Consider the following 23,170-nt stretch of genomic DNA (forward strand, 5'->3'; position numbering starts at 1 on the left):
CCATACCAAATTGAATTTGAAATTTAGGAAAAACAGCCCTGCATGATAGCAGGTCTTGATTAAGGTGGTATTTCAGGCTTCCTCTCATTCCGCCCCTAACTCACAGTAGTCCCCCAAACTCTGTCTGCTTTCTTTACCCCTCATCCCTCCATTCTAATATGGAATTTTCTGAGAATTTCCATGATTCAAAGCAGAGTTTGAATTTTTTTTAATCTTTATTGCCCCTACACAAATACAAACCTTTGGTCATTACATAGGGATTTAGCTTGTGGACATGAGCTAGAATGGCTGTTTAACTTTCAGACAAGGTAACTAATGCCATTTAACTTTCAAACAAGGTAGTTAATTACTGACAGTAAAGGGGAAAGTTCCACTCTTTTGTCTGTTTGCACTTCACCTTGCTTCAGGCCACTGACATGTGAAGACTTCTCTGTGATTCTCTGTCCTACTGCTGTTTGCTTCTTTTTTATTTTTTATTTATTTATTGTTGTGCACTTGCTGTCTAATATAATTATAAACAACCCACTCCATTAGCACTTTTTAAGAAGAAACTGCTGGGTTAGGCATTGTCCAGGGAAGGACAGACTGTGTATTTGGTTTCTCTTTTGAAGTTGATCCTCATTCATTGTCATGTCCGTGGCATGAGTGTAATAAACAATCTAACCTGATTTCTTTTTTCAGTTGTTGTGGAGGCTGAGGGTCTTAGAGAGTTATGTGCCTCTCTAAGCCTTTGGGAGATTGGTGTGCCTTTTGAACTTAATGATCACTCTTAGGCTTGAGGGATTTGCTGGTAGTATCTGCTCTGACTGTGCCAGGGATGACTTACCAACCACATTGTATGGTAGCTATAGGACTGTTCTTGCTCCCTAGCTAACCTCTCATGCAGTATTGGGATTGAGTTCCCAGGTAATGTCATGTACATAATTTCTGAGTGATGTTCTTCTCTACATGTTGCTGAAGGCACACAGCAAATTTAGGAAGAGGAGAAGGAAGGAAGTTATTGTTGTCATATTTTTTCATCTTTCGTCCTTGAGTGTTGTCGCCTCCTCCCCCTTCTTCTTCCAAGCTAGCAAGCAGAGGAAAAGGAAGATTGCCTCATTCTCCTGATGCCTTGTGCATGGATGCAACTGCTACCCTGTGGTTCTCCAAAACCCTGGTGTACCAATACCAACCACTGTAACCCATCTACCTTGACCACCATTACCAATCTCAGTACCTGTCTATTGGTACCAGGCCTGATCTCTTGCCAGTGGTACCATGGTACTGGATTTCTGGTGTACCAGGACCAACCCCATGCCAGGCATGTGCTGATACAAGCCCCAGTGGCCCGTCTACTGAAGTCGGCAAGGGTCCCTGGTCTACGGACCCGGTTCCAGCTGCCAGCACATGCCAGTGAGAAAGGTAAGGAGAGAGCATGTAGTTGCTCCCTTACCCCCCTTCCTGCTTTTCATGAAAATGGACCAAGGGTCCTGGGACGATGGTCTGGCATCTGGCATGGTCACTCAGGCAAGCCAAAGGGGCGGTCCCCTCCTCAGTCATTTTCCCTTGTAGAAGCCTTGGCTTCTAAGTAAATTGAAGCAGGCCCACGGGACAGCCCTTACTCATTTTCCACGTGAGTGGGATTGCTCTCCCCGCCCCAGGCGGACATCTTCACAGGTTGATGACTGCCCACAGCCTCACTTACCTGCTGGGACTTCGGTCTTTGGCAGGTGGAGCTAGGGTGTTCACAATCTATCACTTGTTCCTTCCTCTTCAGAATTTTTTTCCAGGAAATGGGAGCTGATAGGTTTGGGGCTTGGGACATGGTCCATTCTCATTCTTCTTCTGGCCCACAACATGGAGGTCTGTGTTTCTAGTTCAGTACAAGGACTGGATGGGACGTATGTTGAATGATTAACTTATTGGACGGACATACTCACATGCATAGCAATAACAGTTTTTGGATGGATGATGAAGTGACTCATAGCGAGTAACGATATTATACGCCATTGATTTTGAGGGAATCAGTCGGGAAAGAGGTGCCATTACTTCTATAGCCCATAATTCACTAATGGCAATCTTTAGACTGGCTAAAATCCACTGGGCAGCTCATGAGAGACTTGGTTGGGTTCTTGACTTCAAGGGGAAAAGTAGTGCCTCTGTGTCTCACAAGATATCTTTTTGTAAATTTGCTCACTAATATACCAAGGGGTTGCTGTTGGTTTCAGTTCTTAACCTTGTGTAACTCTTTCCTATCATTTGCCTAAATCTATGAAACTGCTTTCTCGGTGGTGTTTTGTAGATGGACGGGGCGAAGGACGTGACAACTTGGAAATGATAGCGTGTCAGTTATAAATGTAATTTTGCAAAGAAAAATGCAGAAATATTTAAAAAACATATAAATCCAAAAAGGAATCTTTGTTCTTGGTAAATTTACAGAAACGTTTTACAATAAATATGCTCTGAATTTATTACTAATTTTATTTCTTATCTGTTTTGATATTGTGTAAGCTATAATTATAATTTGTTCATGAAACTTACCTGTCAGATATATATATAGCTGTATTTTCTGAAGTCCGACAGAATTTAAAAAACTTCCGACACACGCAGTGGTCGGCCAGGTGGTTAGTACCCATTCCCGCCGCTGGGAGGCGGGTATCAGGAACCATTCCCATTTTCTATTCATAATTTTTCTGTTGCCGGTGCTGAAAACACCTGTTTTCAGTACCTCCGTCTTAGGATTTTGGAAACTTCATTGCCGCTAAGTATCCTAATTGTCTTTTGATTATTTCTTTACTTGGATTTGTGGCTAGGCATACGCTATCTTAAATTGATTTGAATTTGATTCATTTTTGCATAAGATATCTGAATCTAGTTAGGCTAGTTTCAGAGGGTGTTGTCTGCAAAAATAGGGTGTGGCTACCGAAAGCTTCGGTAGATCCGCACTTGGTATGCACGAGGGGTTTGGGTCTTGCTTCTTTGTTGAGATTTGTCATGTAAGGAGTGTGGACTTTGTCTAATCCGTAAGGAAGACGTAGGATTGTATGTACGCAATTAATCAGTAAAATGTCTAATTCCGTAAGGAAAAAGTATGATTCGTATGTACGCAATTAATCAGTAAACAAAAGTCAGGGTAGTGAACCTGCTAACCTTCCTGTAGACTTTATTTTGCCCAACCCTATAGTATGGCCTAAGGGTTATGAATATGTCTGCGAGAGGTGATCGCTCTCCTTCATTGTTGTGAAGAGTGCTACTTCTGTTATTGTTACTCCTAACCCTGTAATGTTGCCTTCGGGCCCTAAAACAGTGTCTGTAGAGGTTATTGCCCTTTCTCTTATACTCTTTCGTTTCGTAACTTAGAATCGAAAGTGCTTGCTTTAGAGAGCAATAGTGAAGTGGCTAAGTGCAGTGACAGTGCCCCTTGTGTAGTGGAGGGTGCGTCAGATCGGGCCTTATAACGCCTCTAGGTCTAGACCTCTGTCGGACTCCCAGGACCACAGGGAGAGGGCATGTCGAAAGCCGAAGGAGGGTTACGAGGAACCCCCACGATAACTGGCGTGCCTTCTGGCAGTTTTCTTCTGATGAATATCCCCAGACTGCCAAAGTTCGTGCACGTGCACGAATCCTGAAGGATTGCTTCTCGTCCTCCGAGGCGTCCTCCTCCGCGCAAGGTTGGAGCTCTCGGAAGGACTCGCGCCCTCTAAGAAAAGCTTTAGAGAAGAGGACGCTTCACGTCCTCTCTCTCGTCAGGAGGGAACGTCAGATCCGCCCCATAACGCCTCTAGGCCTGGACCTCTGTCGGACTCCCAGGACTAGGGACGAGGGCATGTCGAAAGCCGAAGGGAGGGTTACGGGGAACCCACATCGATCTGGCGTCCCTTCGGTAGGACCTGTTGACGTTTCCCAGGCTGCGGAAGATCGTGCACGGTGCACGAATCTCGAAGGGACTCGCGCCCTCTAAATAGAAGCTTTATAGAAGAGGACGCTTCACGTCCCCTCACTCTCTCGTTATGCGTTTCAGTGAGAAGTATGAAGGCGAACGTCGCCTGATCACGTGTACGTCTTTCCATCGAGAAATATGAAAAAGAAGGCAGTTTCTCTCGCTTGTTTTGACGCCGGTCAGGAGCGTGACGATTTTCTGCACGCTTCTTTTGACGCTCGGCTTGAACGGACGCTAGGATGGGACGCCAGGCACGCGCGGCAGGTGGACGCCGAGAGTCCTCGCCAGTGGACGCGAGCGCGCGCCAGGACGCCGAGCGTCCTCGCAAATGGACGCCGAGCGTCCTCGCAAATGGACGCCGAGCGCGCGCCAGCGCACACCAGGTTTGTCTCCTGGCTGAACGTTTCTGTTGAACTCTTCAGACTTCAAGCTCTTGTTTAAGATTTGAGCCTCAAGAATGTGAAGTAAGCAGTGCTTCGGAGGAAGCTTAAAGTTATCAGACAACTTCGTCTTCGAAACCCAGCAAGACCTCGGGTTTCGTGAATTCAAGAGGTCTCTGTCAATATTATATTGCTTTTCGCAAAGGTGGATGGAGTTAAGGAAAGCTCAAGGGAAGATCTCGTTTTCTCTACCGCAGTCAAGCTTTGCGATAAGGCAGTTACGGGTTATGTAAAGGCTCGACGTCTCGGCGACGTTCAGTAGGATTCTTGCAAAGGCATTCATCAAAAGGACGCTTTTCAGGAAAGCGCGAGACAGGACTTCCTTTGCCACCTTTGCCATATGCCAATAAATTTTAAGCTTTAGCAGGCTTTAGTTTTGTGATACGGGAGAGGAAGCTGGTTGGAGAGTTTCTTCCTCTTCCCAGGATAATTTTGCAAGCTTTTTAGCCCATCTGAAAGGGTTTTTCAGATGATAGATTTTGTTAGTTTCTAGTGGGACTACGCTGCCGAATTGAACATCGTCGTTCTACCTGCCGTAAGCCCTGTCTCTTAACAGGATTCTTGCCCCTTTCTCGTTTGAGACGGGAATCGGAAAAATAAAATGCTCGACTTCCTGGATTATGTTTTGTCAATTCAGTGACTTTCCCCCATTGACAATATACTATCGTTTTGTCAAGTAAGTGGGTATCCCCTCATTGACAAAATATCTCTTTGTCCCGTAAATGGGTTAGTTCTCTTTGACAAACATCTTTAACTTGATATTGCGTAAGCGAATAAGCTCTTATTGACAAGATTCGGAAGAGCTCTCATTCGTCATTCGCAGACTCGTACAAGAAATAGACTTGTAGACTACGTCAATGAACGCTTATGTCCAATAACATAAGAAGCTTGAGCTGTCTGCTTCGATTCTCTAAGTTTTGTTCATGAAACTTGCCTGTCAGATATATGTAGCTGTATTTCCGAATTCAGCTATATATATGTCTGCCAGGTAAGTATGAACAAACTTTATTGTGATATAATAAAATATTTTGCCTTGCGTTATTTTTCTACTGGTTGGTTCAAGTCATACACGCTTGCTGTAGTTATCTCTTCGGATGGCAACGAGAGGTCTATTGTCCATTATTTTAAGGACATTTAATCGTTACTCCCTGCAGCCTTCCAGGAGTTTCCGATTTATCTTTTACCGTTGTATGGTAGTGTTCTGACGACACAAACGCATCTATATATTTAGCGTTTTCTGTTTCGCTTAAATATACCAGCTTGAGAGTCTCTTTTTGCTCAAAAAATAACGGACCTATTTCTTCGTAGAATAGGGTAGATGGCAACCCAGACATAAAGTTAAGAGACGACGTTCGTAAGCTGCTGGCTGCTGCTGTGTCTGACTGTCCAAGTTCCAACCGAGCCAGTAACAGATCGTGCGCTGTCATGCGCGGTAGGTTACGTCTCTCTCTCCTGCGGGATTGACTGACTAACCGTATCTCTGTGCTGGCGGTTACGTCTCTCCTGCGGGATTGACTGACTAACTGTATCTCTGTCCTACAATCACGGACTTTAGCCTAAGATTGAGGGGATTTCTTACGTGAATGAATAAACGTTGCATTCAGTTTTGCCATTTAACTATGTTCAACAGAGTTATCTCAATCCTTTCGGTGCTCGTTACCGCACGGTATAGAACTACGAGTCTACCGCAACATTGCACTTTTATATGCTCTCCTGCTTAAGCAAAGCGCAGCCTTATAGGGAAGTAAGCGTACTCGGGGAGGGAATGGATGAGCTTGCTGGGGACCATTTCCTTCCTGAAGAAGTTTTGTTTTCCTCGAATAGACTGCAATTCAGACCACAGTTTTTTCCTATCGGGAAACTGAAATATTATTCTAGATCTAGGAATTATTCTGAACATCTCTCAGTGCGTCATGATAGAAAGAAGGTGCCGGACATCTGGATAGTGTTTCAGATGTCCTGGATCTTAATCTGAAAGAAGTAAATGCAATTCGGTCGTCCCTCCAGTCCTCGAAACGAGTTTTTGGAACCAGTGGTCCACATCAACTCTGATATTCCACAGCTCTCTCATATCTTAAGAAGTATCTTCTCTCGGTCCCTGCTCGAGTTTACAACAGGCGTAGAATGTAACGATCCTCTAGAGGTTCGTTACAGGATTGCAAAAGTCCGTACGAATCGTCTCGATCGACGGCAGCAACTTTTGACTTCCGAGTGGAATCTTTCTTCAGAAGTATGTTGAGAGTTGTGGAGACTTTAGGGACGCCCTTTCATTCTTCTCTTCGATATGTTGAGGACGAAGAGGCTTCTTCTTCTCTGCTCCCTTTTTCTCGATCCGGGATCGGTACCATTAAACGCCATCCTATGATATTAAACGGGGATGGATGTTTAGTCTCTTTTCCCCTTTTTCAATCGCCTTAGGAAATGTAATGAGGATTATGACGTCACAGGGGAGCGACAATGACGCTGATCGCCCCATGTTGGCCTTCAGGATCCTGGAGGTTCACAGAGGCCACATCCTTCCTAGTTCACTTTCCAAGGACCTTTTCCGAGAGAGTCGGTCTACTCTAACTCGAAAGGTACCTATAACCTCTCCGCTCTGAGTCTGACAACGTTCAGACTATCGAGATGTTGACAGGAATAAGATTACCGTCTTCCATTTCCATCTGAAGAATGGGATAAGCTGGCAGTCACAACTATTAAAGAATACGCAAATATGTTTGTTGACGGGCTTTTGGGCTCAGAGATTTGCGTTCTGTCAAACACTAAAGCCCTTCACGATCTTTGAGTTCTGTGGAATCTCAAGAAACTCGCTCACCATCTACTTTTTGTCTCACCTGTTTCTCGGAGTCAGACACTCGTGCGAGATCAGGCGACATATAGTAGCCCTGAGTTTCTTGTTGACGAAGTCGGTTGCGTTTCATACACCCCCGATGATCGTGTAACATGAGACCAGGTTGGACTGTCAGGCATTCTTCCTTCGGGACTGAATCGCCTTTTTGCTCCTTGCTCCTTTCTCCTGGCACCAGAAGCTCGAGTCAGGAGTTGATTCGCTGACGACGTTGGGTTGCGTTGATACACCCCCCAAGGTTTGCTTAGATTGAATCGCCCAGGAAGTCCAGACACTCATCCTTCAGCGAAGAATAGTGCCTTATGGTCTTCAGGGTACAGCCTTGCTGTCCTTGATTCGTCTGACTGGTCAACTGGTCGGTCACCTGACTTTAGTACAGATGGACTGACTGTGCATGTCCAGATCGAAGCTTTCAATATGGAACTTAGACGTAGTCTGAAGTGCTTGATGTCAAAGCATTCGAACCTCTCCTACCTGTTAACCACCCTAGGATACGATAAAGAAAGGGTTAGGGTTGAGAGATTTTAAGCCATCGTCACAAGTTTTGGCTTTAGAGAACACAAGGCGGTGTGCTCTCTAAGCCTTCGTTGTGGCCTAAGAATGGAAACCCGTTTTGTCCTTGGGCCAGGAGCTTGGAAGCAAGGATGGCACAAGTTAGTGGGCAGGAGCCAGAGAGTCCTGTGCCCTGTCAGGTCTCTCAAGTTTTATCTACATAAAACTCAAGAAAGTCGAAGTCATTCGGGCAATCTGCAGTGTTCCGAAAAAGACCAGACTTGCCCATATCGAAGAACACCCTGGCTTTAGTGTTAAGGAGTTCTTTCAAAAAATGCTCCTTCATTGTGTTTGCACAAAAGATTTGAAAATCTTTTTATCTGAATGCTCACGAGGTGAGGGCGCGGCCTCGGTAGCATTTCAACAGAGCATGGCACTCAGCAACATCCTGAGTACCATGTTTTAGCGAAGCAACTCTGTGTTCACTTCACACTCCCTGCGAGATGTGAAGATGGCATATGAGATCTGCTGCTCGCTAGGGCCATACGTGTCTGCAGACACAATCTTGGGGGCAAGAAGTACCACTCATCCTATCCTGTAGAAAATGGTTAGGAAGAGCTCTTAATTTAGTTGTTGAGTCGCCGACAACGGCGACTTCTTAACTCTTAAGCTTAGTTAAACACACCTTAAACTTTGCTACGTTGGTCAGGTGGTGATATATAATTTATATATATATATATATATTTACAGTGGGGCCTCGTTATCCACGGGGGATAGGGCCCAGAACCCCCCGTGATAAGTAAATACCCGTGTTATCCTGATACCCCCCTCAAAAATTGCTTAAAACTGCTACTTTAATAGTTAACCCACCCAAGACCAATATTCCAATGTTTATAACTGCCTACTTTAGTTCAAACACCAAATATGTTTTCAACTATCACCTAAAACTAAATTCAAGACAGTTTTAAAGTTATTGTACAAAATTAGCCTTAAAAAATAAATGTAGTATATGTACTACTGTACATATGTAGCCTACTAGCCTAGGGATTACAGCTAGAAGCCTACATACGCATGGTGGGCCTCTTTTTTTTTACAAGGAAAGAGAGGATGAGTGGTAAGAGAACTATCAAAATTATGTAAATCATATGGGTACTCACCAACAATCTATGTTGATAAAAGATGGCGACGATTTTGCAGTGCAATCCAGTAATATAATAACGATAATGCTACCAACAGTATGCAGCGAAACATCTCTTCCCTTCGTCACAACACGTTAATAGTATATTCCACGTAAATTAAAAACCTTCATCTGACCTTTAGGCGTCTTGGTTTTCCCATAAGAGTAAAAGAATCAGGGCTTTTGGATGCCACATAATTAACTTGTTTATATGGGTACAATTTAAAGAACGCGCAGCACACCACATTTCATAACAACAACAAACCAACCTTGGACAAACGTTGGACAAACGTGAGTAGGCCAGTGTTGCCAACTGGGAATGGCAATTTCTTGCTAGATTTTGTTCCATAAAAGGCTAAAAAAATCACATACCGTATATACTCGAATAACGTGCAATCTCCCATATCGTGCGACCCCCAAATTTTCACCAATAAACAGTGGTTTTGTGTTTTGTCATGTATCTCATGTATCATGCAAGTTCATAAGGTTGGTGGTTTAGCCTGCTAATGGCCGAGTCATTCAGATGTGTGCTGATGCTAGTCAAGTTACATTAATTTTCTTATTAATCTCGAGAATTTTATAGAAAATCTCAAGATTAAAAAAAAATCCCAAGATAATAAATAATTGTAAAAATAACACGCCTTGGAGTCCTTAATCATCTCCTCTCTCTATCTCTCTCTCTCTCTCTCTATCTCTCTCTCTCTCTCTCTCTCTCTCTCTCTCTATCTCTCGCTCTCTCTCTCTCTCTCTCTCACCTCTCTCTCCCTTTCTCTCAGAAATAAATACGTACGTACTGTAATTTGAGTCTTTCACCAACGGGTATCAGTAAATGTGTAGACATTGTGTGCGTGTTTAAAAAAATGTGCAGTACACACACATTCCGATGTTTCGGTTTTTGGAATTTTTCAGATTTCGGAAATGTGAGGTCAGATGCATGATCAAACAAACACCACTACTGCAGCAAAAACATTTTTTCCCTTTATGTTTTTCATTATTGTTATTTATTAATTACAGTTTATTTAAATAAATATTAATATAATACTGTTAAATGAATGTGAGATAATTAAAGATCACCTATAATAAAATAGTGGGACAATTAATACCATATGTTCACTAATAGGTATATTTTCAAAACAAACATTCCGTAAAACACAAAAAATATATGTACATAACAATCAAAATATAATAATGTTTTGCAGTTCAACTTGTGAATTTTAACAATAAGTATGACTATATAATTAATTACTTTCACCATAATCGATCTTGAAGTTGAAGAGTCGTAAAATTCTGAGGATGGTCAGGGAAAAGGATTTGTACTTTGTGATTACGTATCGCTACAACACCATGTGGTATTTTCATACCACTATATTGATGACGCATCGCTACGACACACTGGTGTTTTTCATACCACTATACGTTAAAGTTAAAAACATGACATAGAATCGACTTTGGCGACTTCGTTCACTTTGATATTTTTAACGATACAATAACTATCATTTGTACTACTAAAATCATCTTCAACACTTCACATAAGTAATTTTTCGTAAGATATGTGTTGTTGCAAAAGCTAGCTTGTATACATAAAAGGCTTTTATAATTAAGTCATCTTAGATATACATATGCACCCAAACTCATTGTGGGGAAATTTACTACTGTTTCCTCGGATATTGAAATACTTTAGCATCATTCAAACACTTTAATAATATATTGCATAAATACTAGGCTATACATATTTACATCTTATACAAATACTACATACAGTTATATACACATACTTTTATATACAAAGTTAACAGTTATATAAACATACTTTTATATACAAAGTTAATCATATGAGTAGTGATCAGACGACAGCTGTGCACTGGACTACGCACGTACTACTTGGAAGATACACAAAAAAAACAAAAATTTTGTTGTTGTTAGTCGCCGGGATAGATTAACATTTTTTCCAGAGATTAAAGAGCTGAATTTTGTTTTGAAGGTATGTCAACCGCGTTATTATATTATTGTTTTCACGAAGGAATAATTATATAAAGAAAATTATTGAGTAATTTTTGCCGTCGGCAGTCAGAAAATCACGAACATGGTAACGTTCAAACCTAGTGCCATCCATGCCATATGTCTATAAATAGAACAGAAGCAGAGGGCAGTCATTGGATAACAGATCTCCATGACTACCAACCAACCAATCAGGTGTTAGTATACTACTCTGTAAATTTTTTAGAATGAACGTTTACACACACGAAGCTAACGATGATGTATGTGTTTTGCATACAGTACTGTAGTTTTTAGTTTTTTTATTTTAGTGAAGTATTTTTACTGATTTCATGAAGAATAGAATGATTCCTTCTCATTACTTTGAATGCAAAATGGCTTGAAGATTCTTCCGCAAAAAGAAAGAGAAAAAAAAATTTCCTTAGAAGATGATACCTATGATACTAACGCTGGTTGACATTACCTTCAAAACAAAATTCAGCTCTTTAATCTCTGGAAAAATGTTAATCTATCCCGGCGACTAACAACAACAAAATTTTTGTTTGTTTTATCTTCCAGTAGTACGTACGTAATCCAGTGCACAGCTGTCGTCTGATCACTACTCATATGATTAACTTTGTATATAAAAGTATGTGTATATAACTGTTAACTTTGTATATAAAAGTAGTGTATATAACTGTATGTAGTATTTGTATACGATGTAAATATGTATTAGCCTAGTATTTATGCATTATATTATTAAAGTGTTTGAATAATGCTAAAGTATTTCAATATCCGAGGAAACAGTAGTAAATTTCCCCACAATGAGTTTGGGACATACCTGTACATCTAAGATGACTTAAATAATAAAAGCCTTTTATGTATAAGCTAGCTTTTGCAACAACACATATCTTACGAAAAATTACTTATGTGAAGATGGTTTTAGTAGTACAAATGATAGTTATTGTATCGTTAAAAATATCAAAGTGAACGAAGTCGCAAAGTCGATTCTATGTCATGTTTTTCCTAAACGCGTTGACTTAAAGGAGAACGTTATTTTGGTTGTTTTATCACTGCCTCAAACCCATAACAATGCAGTGTATGTATGATAATTCTAAACTATTATTCACTACCAAAATAACGATGATATTTTGTATTGAAAATTAATGTTACATATATTCCAAACATTATTACTACGTTGCATGAATAGTACTATAAATATTTCGAAAGATAATCTTGCTGTGAACGCTACCATAATTTTATTTTCATATACGTACTTACATTTTGTCAGCTGGCTGGCCTCGCATAGATAAAATTGATTTCACTGATATGGAATTACTCCACGAATAGCCTTTTTATTATGAAGATATGACGACTTAAAGGAGAACGTTATTTTGGTTGTTTTATCACTGACACAAACCCATAACAATGCAGTGTATGTATGATAATTCTAAACTATTATTCACTACCAAAATAACGATGATATTTTGTATTGAAAATTAATGTTACGTATATTCCAAACATTATTACTACGTAGCATGAATAGTACTATAAAAATTTCGAAAGATAATCTTGCTGTGAACGCTACCATAATTTGATTTTCATATACGTACGTACATTTTGTCAGCTGGCTGGCCTCGCATAGATAAAATTTGATTTCACTGATATGGAATTACTCCACGAATAGCCTTTTTATTATGAAGATATGACGATATATATAAGGTAAAAAATGCTTTTATGTATTTCGTTTACGCTTCGTCGCCAATAAACAAACAGCAATACTTACGATAATCTATGACAAATAGCGTTTGTATGACTTCATTGTTCAGAGAAGTTATATACGAATACTGCCAAAATAATAATGAAGTTCGAATTAATTTTAGCCTTAATGTTATTACTATTGTTTTAATTACACTAACCACTACTATTAAAATTTCTAAAAGTTTATCAAACAAAAAATGTCGCTTTGAACGCAACCGTATACATAAACCATTTTCGTACGTAAAGGTATATGCTTACATTTTGTGCCTGGCCACTCCGACGATAAGTTGAGTGCAACAATCGATGTGGAATTATTCCTTGAATAGGCTATTTATTATGAAGATATGACTATAATATATATGGTAAGAATGGTTTTATTACCTTTATTGTCCAGTTAATATCATAATGTGAATGTTTGTGTACGTTGGTGGTTATCGCACTGCAGCTACGCTTAGCCTACCAATGAACGTCGTACATAAACCTTGAATAGGCTATTCATTCGAAGATAGGACAATAATATATTAGGTGAGAATGGTTTTATTACCTTTATTGTCAGTTAATATCATTATATGAGTCTTTAAATGAATGTTGGTAGTTATCGGACCACGGCCGAGGGTTAGCCTACCGAAAAACATCGCATACGCAACACAACAAAAACCCGTGATGCAGCGATTCATACCAGTGATGTAACATGAGAAACGGTCCAAGAAAAAACCCGTGATTAACTGGATCCGTGAATACTGATCCGTGAATAAGCGATGCCCACTGTATTTTAACTTCTAGCCCTCATGGTATGGTCAATATGGTCTAGTCACATTGTGGTCACGCCCCGTTGACAGATCATCTGAAGTGCACCAGCTTTTTAGGTCTCTACCTCGCTGGCACTCTAGTAAAGCAGAAGCAGACGTTGGGTGACAGTAATCACGAAGTCGGCTATGCTAACAGGTGGAACCAAGATGTAAATCATCTGCATGCATTTGTTTCCCAAAATCCTTCTATTCTGTCCCTTCCCACCTCCAACGGTGGGATTCAGCCATATAGTATATATCTGACAGGTAAGTTTCATGAACAAAATGATATTGTTATGATACAATAAAGTTTGTTCATACTTACCTGGCAGATATATATAATCAAGTACCCACCCACCTCCCCTCAGGGGACAGTGGAAATAAAAATTATGAATAGAAAATGGGAATGGTTCCTGATACCCGCCTCCCAGCGGTGGGAATGGGTACTAACCACCTGGCCGACCACTGCGTGTGTCGGAAGTTTTTTAAATTCTGTCGGACTTCAGAAAATACAGCTATATATATATCTGCCAGGTAAGTATGAACAAACTTTATTGTATCATAACAATATCATTTTTACAAAATAAATTTACATGTTAGAAAAATCATGTATAACTTCATAAAATTTATGGTTGTCTTGTAAAGGAGGCTCTAAAAGGGTTGTAAATAGTCATTTTCAACTTCTCGTGGAAGGGAGGGAAAATTTTGTAAAATTTTCTTTTCACACCCTGTGCATTTGCATATATTCCTCTTTCCATGTAGGTGTTTTTTTCTTAAATTGGCGTACCTCAAAGTTTACCCAGCCTGGGTTGCTGCATATTGATTTATTACCCTGTCCATTAAGGGTTAAGAGATCGCCAGGGAGCTCTGGTGCGTGTTTCTCCCTTATGGAGTTGAAGAGTTTTTTTGTTGAGATGATTAGAATGATACATCTTTTTTAATGGTCCTAAAGAAGATACATCACTCTTTGATCTGTGGCTCCTCAGACAAGAGAATGCTCTCTATGCAAGCCATTCCTGCAAGCATTTCTTCCGCCTCTAGCCCACCAGAGGAAATAACTTGTTCTCTTAGAGTAGAGAGATCATTGCTGTCTTTAGTTTAATCTGGTCCTGACTGTCTGTGTCCCAAGCTGTCTCTAAGATCATCTCTGTGCTGAGGGAGTCTCCCTATCATAAGCTGAAGCAACAGCATTGGAATTGACTGCCAGAACAGCATTCCAGTTAGTCTTGTAGATCAATCTTTAGGCCTATCATAGGCCTTTAGGAAAAAACGACCTTAGCCTATCATTGGCTAAGGTCGTTTTTTCCTTGGACCTCTGTACTCCCAAGGAAAATGCAGCCCCCAAGAATGTTACTCCAGGAGGTAGTGATATAATTTACCTCCTCTACGAGACAGCAACTTGTTGGGGGCAAGACACAGTGTTGCTTAAAAACCTCTAGGTCTATTAGTAGTACTGACTTGGCTTTGATGCTTGGCGACAGATGGGTCCTAGGAACCTCCTGATCTCTTTGCTAGAGGGAGGGGGAGCCTCAATGGACAGGCCTCAGCTTGTTCACCAAGTCAGTGGCTAAGGTCTACATCTTTGTGTGGCACTGTAGCCAAGGGTCAAGCTGACCCTTCCCCTTAGATCAGAGAAAGTCCCAGATGTCTTCAACACCTTGTAGAGATACCTGGACACTCTCATGTATTTGAAATTATATTGCTGTAAAGATTTTTGATGATAGTTTATAGTATTGTACAATATTTAGAATATAGTCACTCATTATTTTCATTTTATGTATTTTCCAGTAAAAGCAGACTGGAAAATAAAATTAAAATAGTTAGCAAATGTTTTAAATATTGTACAACATGCTTTATCATAAAAAACTTTACACTAACTTCATTTCAAATACATCTTACATTCCCCTTATAGAGAGAGAAAATTATACACCTGTTATGCTCACTCCGGGTCCCTACCTGGAATGAACTTAATAGATGCGTAACTACATTATAAGTATGCTGTAAATCATTTTTATCATAAAAATCAGCATTTAGTCACAAAATAATATTAAATAATATTGAATAAATGGTGCTGCTATAAAAAAATACTAAAACATTTGAAAAGGCTTAATACTTCAATGCTATGAGAGAAAACGGCTTTATTTAATTTGTATTAGATTTGTATAAAAGATTTATTTAATTTGTATTAAACGTTTTATAGATATTTTGCTTTTTACACTAATATTAATATTTTAAAATGAGTAAATCATTGTTGTAAGCATTTTAGTGGGCATTATATACTTAAGAGTAAGTTGTAAAAGAGTACCTAATCTAAAATGTCTCAGGGTGTTTTGGTATGATGGTTTAGGGTGTATTTTTGTTTTAATTGATATTTAATTATTTTAGTATTTCACATAAGTGACTTAACAAACAATTACATTAGCTGTAAGCTTTCTTACCTGGCAGTCGAAAATTCCAATTTCCTGGCGGCGGCATCAGGGCTGCCATCGTTCGTGTAGGTGACACAGGTCCCACCCACTTTCGGGAATACCCGGTACTGCTGAGCTAACTATTGTCAATTCGTTTTCTGCCAGCCACGGAGTAACACCTGTGGTTTTTTTGTTGCAGTCGACTTTCGTCGCCATTTTGGATTGTATCTTTTTGGTGTTGTACTATTTCTTGTTTGGTTTTTTTGCTTCATTAGTTAGCTGGCTTGTTATTAGCAAGTTATTGCGAAGATGTCTGATGCTAGTTCATCGTCAGTTAGGTTTTGCAGCACTCCAAGTTTCACCTATCAATAGTCCTCCAACTTCAGTACCAATTACTCCGGTCCAGGTATCCCATGTTTCTGATCCCAAAACCATTTCCATGTTAGAGTCCAAAATGGACAAGAAATTTGAGCTCTCGGCAAAATCCGTTATGGATTTAGGGATGTCTTTTCGTGCCTTGGTAGAGAAGTAAAGTGAAAAGGCCAGTGTTGAGCCAAGTGTCAGTGTTGTATCAAAGGCAGCGGCTGTCCTTCCCCCCATTTCTCCTAGACGAAGGTCACTGTCCCGCTCCCCAGCACCCGGGAGAAAACATACCGGAGGTCGAAGGGAGACTGTGGGGGGGGGGAGTTTGCCCACAGTCAGTCGCTGACTCCGTTGATGTAGTCGACTCATGAGTGCTTAAGAAACGCCACTGGAAAGGCGTAGATATCAGTGACATGCAGTTGTCGTCGGACTTGGAGGTGCAGTGGCCTGTGTCGAGGCGACAAGTGTGGAGTGAATTAGTGTCGCGTCCATTGAAGAGACATGCCCATGTGCAAGAGGTACGTTGCCACATATTAAGAAATCCAAGGAGCACTGGAGTCCACAACCTTCCTGCAGTTTCGCTCCGTAGCAGATTTTCCGGGAAGATCATCAGTCCTCTTGGATAGCTTAACTTCAGACGAAGTTAAACGCTCACGTTGGGTCCAGCACTCGCTTGCTTGCAATGCTGACTCACCTCATTGTGTGTAGATAGGAGTTTTGACTCGTTTGCCTCATACGTTTGGCGTTTTTTCGACTCCCAGTCAATCGTTTTTGAAGAAAAGCCGTACGACAGCCACGACTTCGACTTCAACCAAGGATGTTTTGAAGACCAAACCTTTGTTAGAGGATTCTGCTCTGGGCCCGTTTAGACATCAAATTCAAGAATTAATGGTCTTTTTGAAGAAGACAACGAGCCAGACTGAAGAAGAAGACGGAATGTCGTCCGTCCTGTTGGAAGAGGAAGTTCAAGACCAGGAATCAAAAGCTTCTCCAGCTTATTCTAGTCTGTTAAGGTTCCTTTTACAGACATATCCGGATTTTTTTGAGCCAGCTCCACCTTCTTCTCCTCTGTCGATGTTTGTGAAGGATAGGAGATCAGCGCCTTCGGGTTTACCAAAACCAGTTCTCTCTCAGTCCTCGAAGAAAGCACTGAAGGAAGTAGAAGAGTGGCTTGCTAAGAAGAGGGAGTCAGGCAAGGCTTTGTTCGCCTACCCTCCGTCAAAGCTGCAGAATAAAACCTACAGGTTTTATGCGACAGGAGAAGTTCCTTCCTTGGGAGTATCTGCCTTCTCCCAAGGAGACTTCTCCGGCATTGTGGACTCACACAGAAGAGCAGTGTTCTTAGCTGCGGAAGTGTTGTTCTCTTCACCCGAGTTGGATCACTGGTGATCAAAGTCTTCAGTTTTCTGGATTGGGCAATTGCAGCATTATGCTTAAAAATAGAAGATTGCCAGTCTCTGGATGAAGAATTTTCTGCGGACTGGCTCAATGTTTTTGTCCTGTGCAGACGCGGGAATGGGCCGAGCTCTATCTTTGCTATGGTGGGGCAAATGTACTCAATTAAAGAGAATGGTGGTGCTCCTTCACATTTCGAGGAGTAACCACGAACCAAAAATTGGCTTTGTTGTTCTCCCCCTTGAGTAAGTCTCACCTGTTCCCAGAAGAAGCTATTCAACGGGTACTGTCGGACCTCGAGAAAAAGTCTACTAATGACCTTTCTCAGTCAGTGACAAGGCCTAAGGAACCTCCAGCGACGAGAGCTAAAGCTTCCCCTCTACAAAAGCACCCCTTTCGAGGAGGCAAGTCGAGGTGGCAGCAGAGACCAAGGACTAACCTACAAACTACTTCCAAGTTTACCAAGAAACCTCCCTTTAAAACAGCAGAGAAATGAATGAAAGATCCTTCACACACCCGTTGGGGCGAGACTCCACGACTACTGGGAGGAGTGGAGTGGAAGAGGAGCGGAACAGTAGGTAATACAGGTGCTTCGAGAGGGATATGTGATCCCATTTCGCAGGATCCACCACTGTCCAATACATCTGTCTGTTTGACAGCATACTCAACAGGGTCCACAAGAGCTTTGGCTTTAGCCAAAGAAGTAGAAGAACTCATCAGCAAAGAAGCCATAGAGGAGGTATCAGACAAGAACTCCCCAGGATTCTTCAACAGGCTCTTCGTAGTCCCCAAGGCATCAGGGGGGATGGAAACCCGTGTTGGACGTAAGTGCTCTGAACCTCTTCGTCAGAAGATGAAATCGGTGATTTCAGCCATCCAACCGGGAGACTGGATTGTGTCTCTCGACATGAAGGATTCATACTTCCATGTCCCCATCCATCCAGAACTCCAGGAAATTCCTGAGATTCGTCTTCAAGAAAAGATTCTTCCAGTTCAGAGCCCTCAGCTTCAGACTGTTAACCGCCCCTCAAGTATTTACTCGGATTCTCACTCCCCTAGGAAAATGGCTGCATTTGATGGGGATCAACACAGCTTTTCACTTCGACGACTGGCTCCTGAGAGCCAGATCCAGTCGTCAGTGTGTGAAGGACTTAGAGGAGACACTTATTTTGTCACAACAATTGGGTATTCTAATAAACACGGAGAAGCCCCAATTGATTCTAACTCGCAGGATTCTCTATTTAGGGATGATACTAGACTCTAGCTTTTCGGGCTTTTCTCTTCCTGAAGAGGATAGAGTCCTGCCTGTCAACAGTCCAACAATTTCTTGTTTGCCCGTCCTGCTCAGCCCTTGAATGGATGAGCCTCCTCAGGACCCTGGCTTCAGTAGAGAGTTTTGTCAGGTTAGGATGCCTATACATGAGGTCGTGTCAGTTCTTCCTGAAAGCAAATTGGTCTTGGAAGACGCAGCCAGACTCACTAGTCTTCCCTTTGACGGAAGAGATAAAAGTTGATCTTCGTTGGTGGCATTCGAGGGAAAGATTACAAGGACTTTCCCTAGTCATGTCAAACCCCGACCGGCAGTTCTTCTCAGATGCCTCAGACATCGGATGGGGAGCCCTTCTAGGAGACGAGAGTATCAGGTCTGTGGACAGAATGAGAAAAGACCTTACACATCAGTGTGAAAGAATTGAAAGCCATCCTCTTAGGACTACAAGCGATCGACCCTATAGTCACTGGAAGGAACACAGCAATCTATTCAGACAACACCACAGCATTGTCATGTGTACAGAAGCAGGGAGGGACCCATTCGTTCTCTCTCAACAAGATCGCCGAAGATGATCTCACCTGGACGAAGAGAAGAGGATCACCCTTTTTCCAAGATTCGTCCAGGGAAAAATCAACATTACTGCAGACGAACTGAGTCGTGGGAATCAAGTTGTATTGACAGAATGGACTCTGAATGAGTGTGTGTCAGGACCTCTGGAAGCTTTGGGGAAGACCATCAATAGACCTGTTTGCCACGTCAAGGAACAATTGTCTCCCTATTTTCTGTTCACTGATTCCAGAACCACTAGTGTGGAGAACAGATGCAATGTTGCTAAATTGGACAGGACTAGACATTTACACTTTTCCTATCTTTGGGATGATAAGAGAGGTATTAAACAAGCTTCAATCACACCAGAAATGACAATGACCCTAGTAGTTCCATTCTGGCCCAGGAAAGAGTGGTTCCCGAACCTTCTCAGTCTGCTAGTGGATTTTCCCAGACTGCTTCCACAAAAGTCCATCGCTTCTCAGACACCCCCATTTCAACTGATATCACCAAGGATTGTTTGCTCTGGCAGACAGGATTCAGACTGTCAGGAACCTTGTCGGCGCCTCAGTGGCGTGGTTGGTATGGTGTTTGCTTCCCACCTTGGTGGTCGCGGGTTCAATTCTCGGCCATTCCATTGAGGAGTGAGAGATGTGTATTTCTGGTGGTAAAAGTTCACTCTGGTTCGGGAGTAATGTAAAGCCGTTGGTCCCGTTGCAACGTAAAAACACCATACAAACAAACAAAATAAAACAAACTTGTCAGAGCTAAAGGTTTTTTGTGAAGGGCGTTAGAAGCTATTGCTAGCTGCAGAAGAAGCTCTTCTGCCAAGCTTTACCAGTCCAAGTGGAGTGTCTTAGGTCATGGTGCAAATGACATAGCATCTCTTCTTCTGAAACATCTATAACAAAAATTGCGGAATTTTTGTTATTTCTGAAGGACTCCAAGAAGTTGGCCACTTCGACTATTAACCCTTAAACACATATTGGACGTATTTTATGTTGAGATAAATTGTCCTTTGGGTGCCGATTGGACGTAATTTACGTTGACATAAAAAAGTTTTTTAAAAAATTTGTGGAAAAATACTTATAGGCTTATCAGCCAAAAACTTTTAAATCACGCGCCTTTGGGGATGCTGGGAGTTAACGGATCAAGTTGTTTTTTGTTTTCAATTGTTACGCAGGTGCGCAAGCGCGAATTTCTTTCTTATCGCACTAAAAAGTATCAGTGACAATTCAGAAATTATTTAGTCACTTTGACATAATTTTTGCACCATTTTAAATTAGCCGTTACATGGAGTATTATATATGAAAATGTGCGCATTTTCATGTAGAATACAACCAAAAAATACTCATGATTGTAGCTTTTATCAGTTTTGAAATATTTTCATATAAATAACGATAAGTGCCAAAATTTCAACATTCGGTCAACTTTGACTCTACCGAAATGGTCGAAAAATGCAATTGTAAGCTAAAACTCTTATATTTTTTTGTAATATTTAATCATTTACCTTCATTTTGCAACAAATTGGAAGTCTAGCACAATATTTCAATTTATGGTGAATTAATGAAAAAAACTTTCCTTACGTCCGCTCGGTAACTCTTCCGAAAAAATCATACGTGCGATTGTCGTAATGTTTGCACCATTTTAAATTATAGCCGTTACATAAAGTTTTATATATGGAAATGTGCGCAATTTCATGCACAAAACAACTAAAAACAACCCATGGTTTTAGCTTTTATCAATTTTGAAATATATTCATATAAAAAACGATAAGTGCCAAAATCTCAACCTTCGGTCAACTTTGACTCTACCGAAATGGTAGAAAAACGCAATTGTAAGCTAAAACTCGTATATTCTAGTAATATTCAATCATTTACCTTCATTTTGCAACAAATTGGAAGTCTCTAGCACAATATTTCTATTTATGGTGAATTTATGAAAAAAAAAAAAAAAAAATTTCCTTACGTCCGCGCGGTAACTTCCAAAAAAATCATACATGCGATTGTCGTAATGTTTGCACCATTTTAAATTAGCCGTTACATAAAGTTTTATATATGAAAATGTGCGCAATTTCATGTAAAATACAACAAAAACTAATTGAAGGTTGTAGCTTTTCTCATTTTTGAAATATTTGCATATAAATCACGATAAATAGAAGAAAAACCTCGTTTGGTCAACTTTGACTACTTAAATGGTCGAAAAACGCAATTGTAAGCGAAAACTCTTACAGTCTAGGAATATTCAGTCATTTATCTTCATTTTGAAACAAATTGGAAGTCTCTAGCACAATATTTAGATTTATGGTGAATTTAAAAAGAAAAACTTTCCTTCCCTCCATGTGCGGATTCTCCGCCGCAAATCTCCAAAAGCGTACGTTGCATTCTCGGAATATTTGCCGTTTCATATAGTTTTATATATGAAAATGTGCGCTATTTCATGTAGAATACAAAACAAAAAATAATTGAAGGTTGTAGCTTTTCTCATTTTTGAAATATTTGCATATAAAAAAGATTCTACATTCAGTCAACTTGAACTCGTCCGAAATGGTCGAAAACTACAATTGTAAGCTAAAACTCTTACATTATAGTAATATTCAATCATTTATCTTCATTTTGAAACAAATTGGAAGTCTCTATAAAAATATTTATATTTATGGTGAATTTTTGCAAAAAACATTTTTTTACATCCGGGCGTTATGAATTCATGTATCATTTTGTGATAATATTTTCTCTGTGTTGCTTTGATCATTTTACAATGAGTTATATACCAAAATGATTGCAATTTAGTGTACAATAAAACAAAAACAAAATTAGCTCATTAGCTTTAACCGTTTTGCTCACGGCACGATTTTAATACAATTATATATGAAATTTTGTTTTCGCGCTATCATATATCGCATTATTTATATATGATAATGATATTTTTTTCATTTTTGATGGTTGCATACTAAACTTCAGGCAATGACAAAAAAAGGAGCCAAAAATGAACTCTTAATCTTGAAAACTAAGCACGCTGTGATTTTTTTTTTTTATATATTTTTTCCTCTTCTGTGCTCACTCCGAGACCCCCTAGGCATACGGGAGTCGATTTTTATTATACCCCTTAGGCGTTTAAGGGTTAAATGATATAGGGCCATGCTTACATCAGTATTTAAACATAGAGGCCTCGACATCTCATCAGATCAGGACATAAGCGACCTGATCAGATCCTTGAATGTCATGGTAGGGGGTTGGTGGTAGGGTGCAAACAGTTGATAAAGCGTGTGCTACAGATAATTTTGAGGGAATGAATGATACTTGTAGTGTATGTGGGTTTGAGTTGACAGGGACAAATAAGACGTCAGTGAGAAGGAAACTGAGTGGTGAGGAGGTAAGTTGGTAGGATGGATAAGTTCTTTGCTGGGAGTTTGACAGAAGTATGGATGAACTGAGTGGTTTGGTGGCCGAAATAGGGGAGATGTTGGAACCAGAGTTAGAAGACATCGGTGAAGTAGTAAATGGAATTTGGGAGGATGGTAGTGAGGGAGATAATGGGAGTTGGAATGAAAGTGGTTTGGAAGAAGTGAATGGCGATGTAACTGAAAGAGTGTATGATGGTCCTCAAACAAGATCCAGGGGGCCTGCATCTGGGCATCCTTGGGTGTTGAAAAAGGCAATTTAGTGTGAATGTTGTGAGTGTAAGGAGATGTTGTCAAATGTAATGGGGGAGGTAATATGTAGGAGGAATGATAGTAATTTATATTTGACAGCGTCTTCAAAGGTGTGTGTGAGAGAGAGAGAGATTAGT

At 40.5% G+C, this 23,170-nt stretch overlaps 2 protein-coding genes across 5 annotated transcripts in view; one reads left to right on the plus strand and one right to left on the minus strand.

Moving 5' to 3' along the window:
* LOC135221576 (uncharacterized) overlaps nt 1–16,339 on the plus strand; it is a 48,962-nt gene extending 32,623 nt beyond the window's left edge. The window contains exon 5 of the mRNA XM_064259267.1: nt 16,142–16,339. Coding sequence (XP_064115337.1) covers nt 16,142–16,339 — 198 coding nt within the window. The remainder of the gene's footprint in view (nt 1–16,141) is intronic.
* The window catches only part of LOC135220800 (uncharacterized), a 324,318-nt gene that overhangs the window by 105,363 nt on the left and 195,785 nt on the right, over nt 1–23,170 (minus strand). The gene's annotated exons all lie outside the window — the stretch shown is intronic.

This window comes from Macrobrachium nipponense, chromosome 2 (assembly GCF_015104395.2).
Source record: "Macrobrachium nipponense isolate FS-2020 chromosome 2, ASM1510439v2, whole genome shotgun sequence".
NCBI lineage: Eukaryota > Metazoa > Arthropoda > Malacostraca > Decapoda > Palaemonidae > Macrobrachium > Macrobrachium nipponense.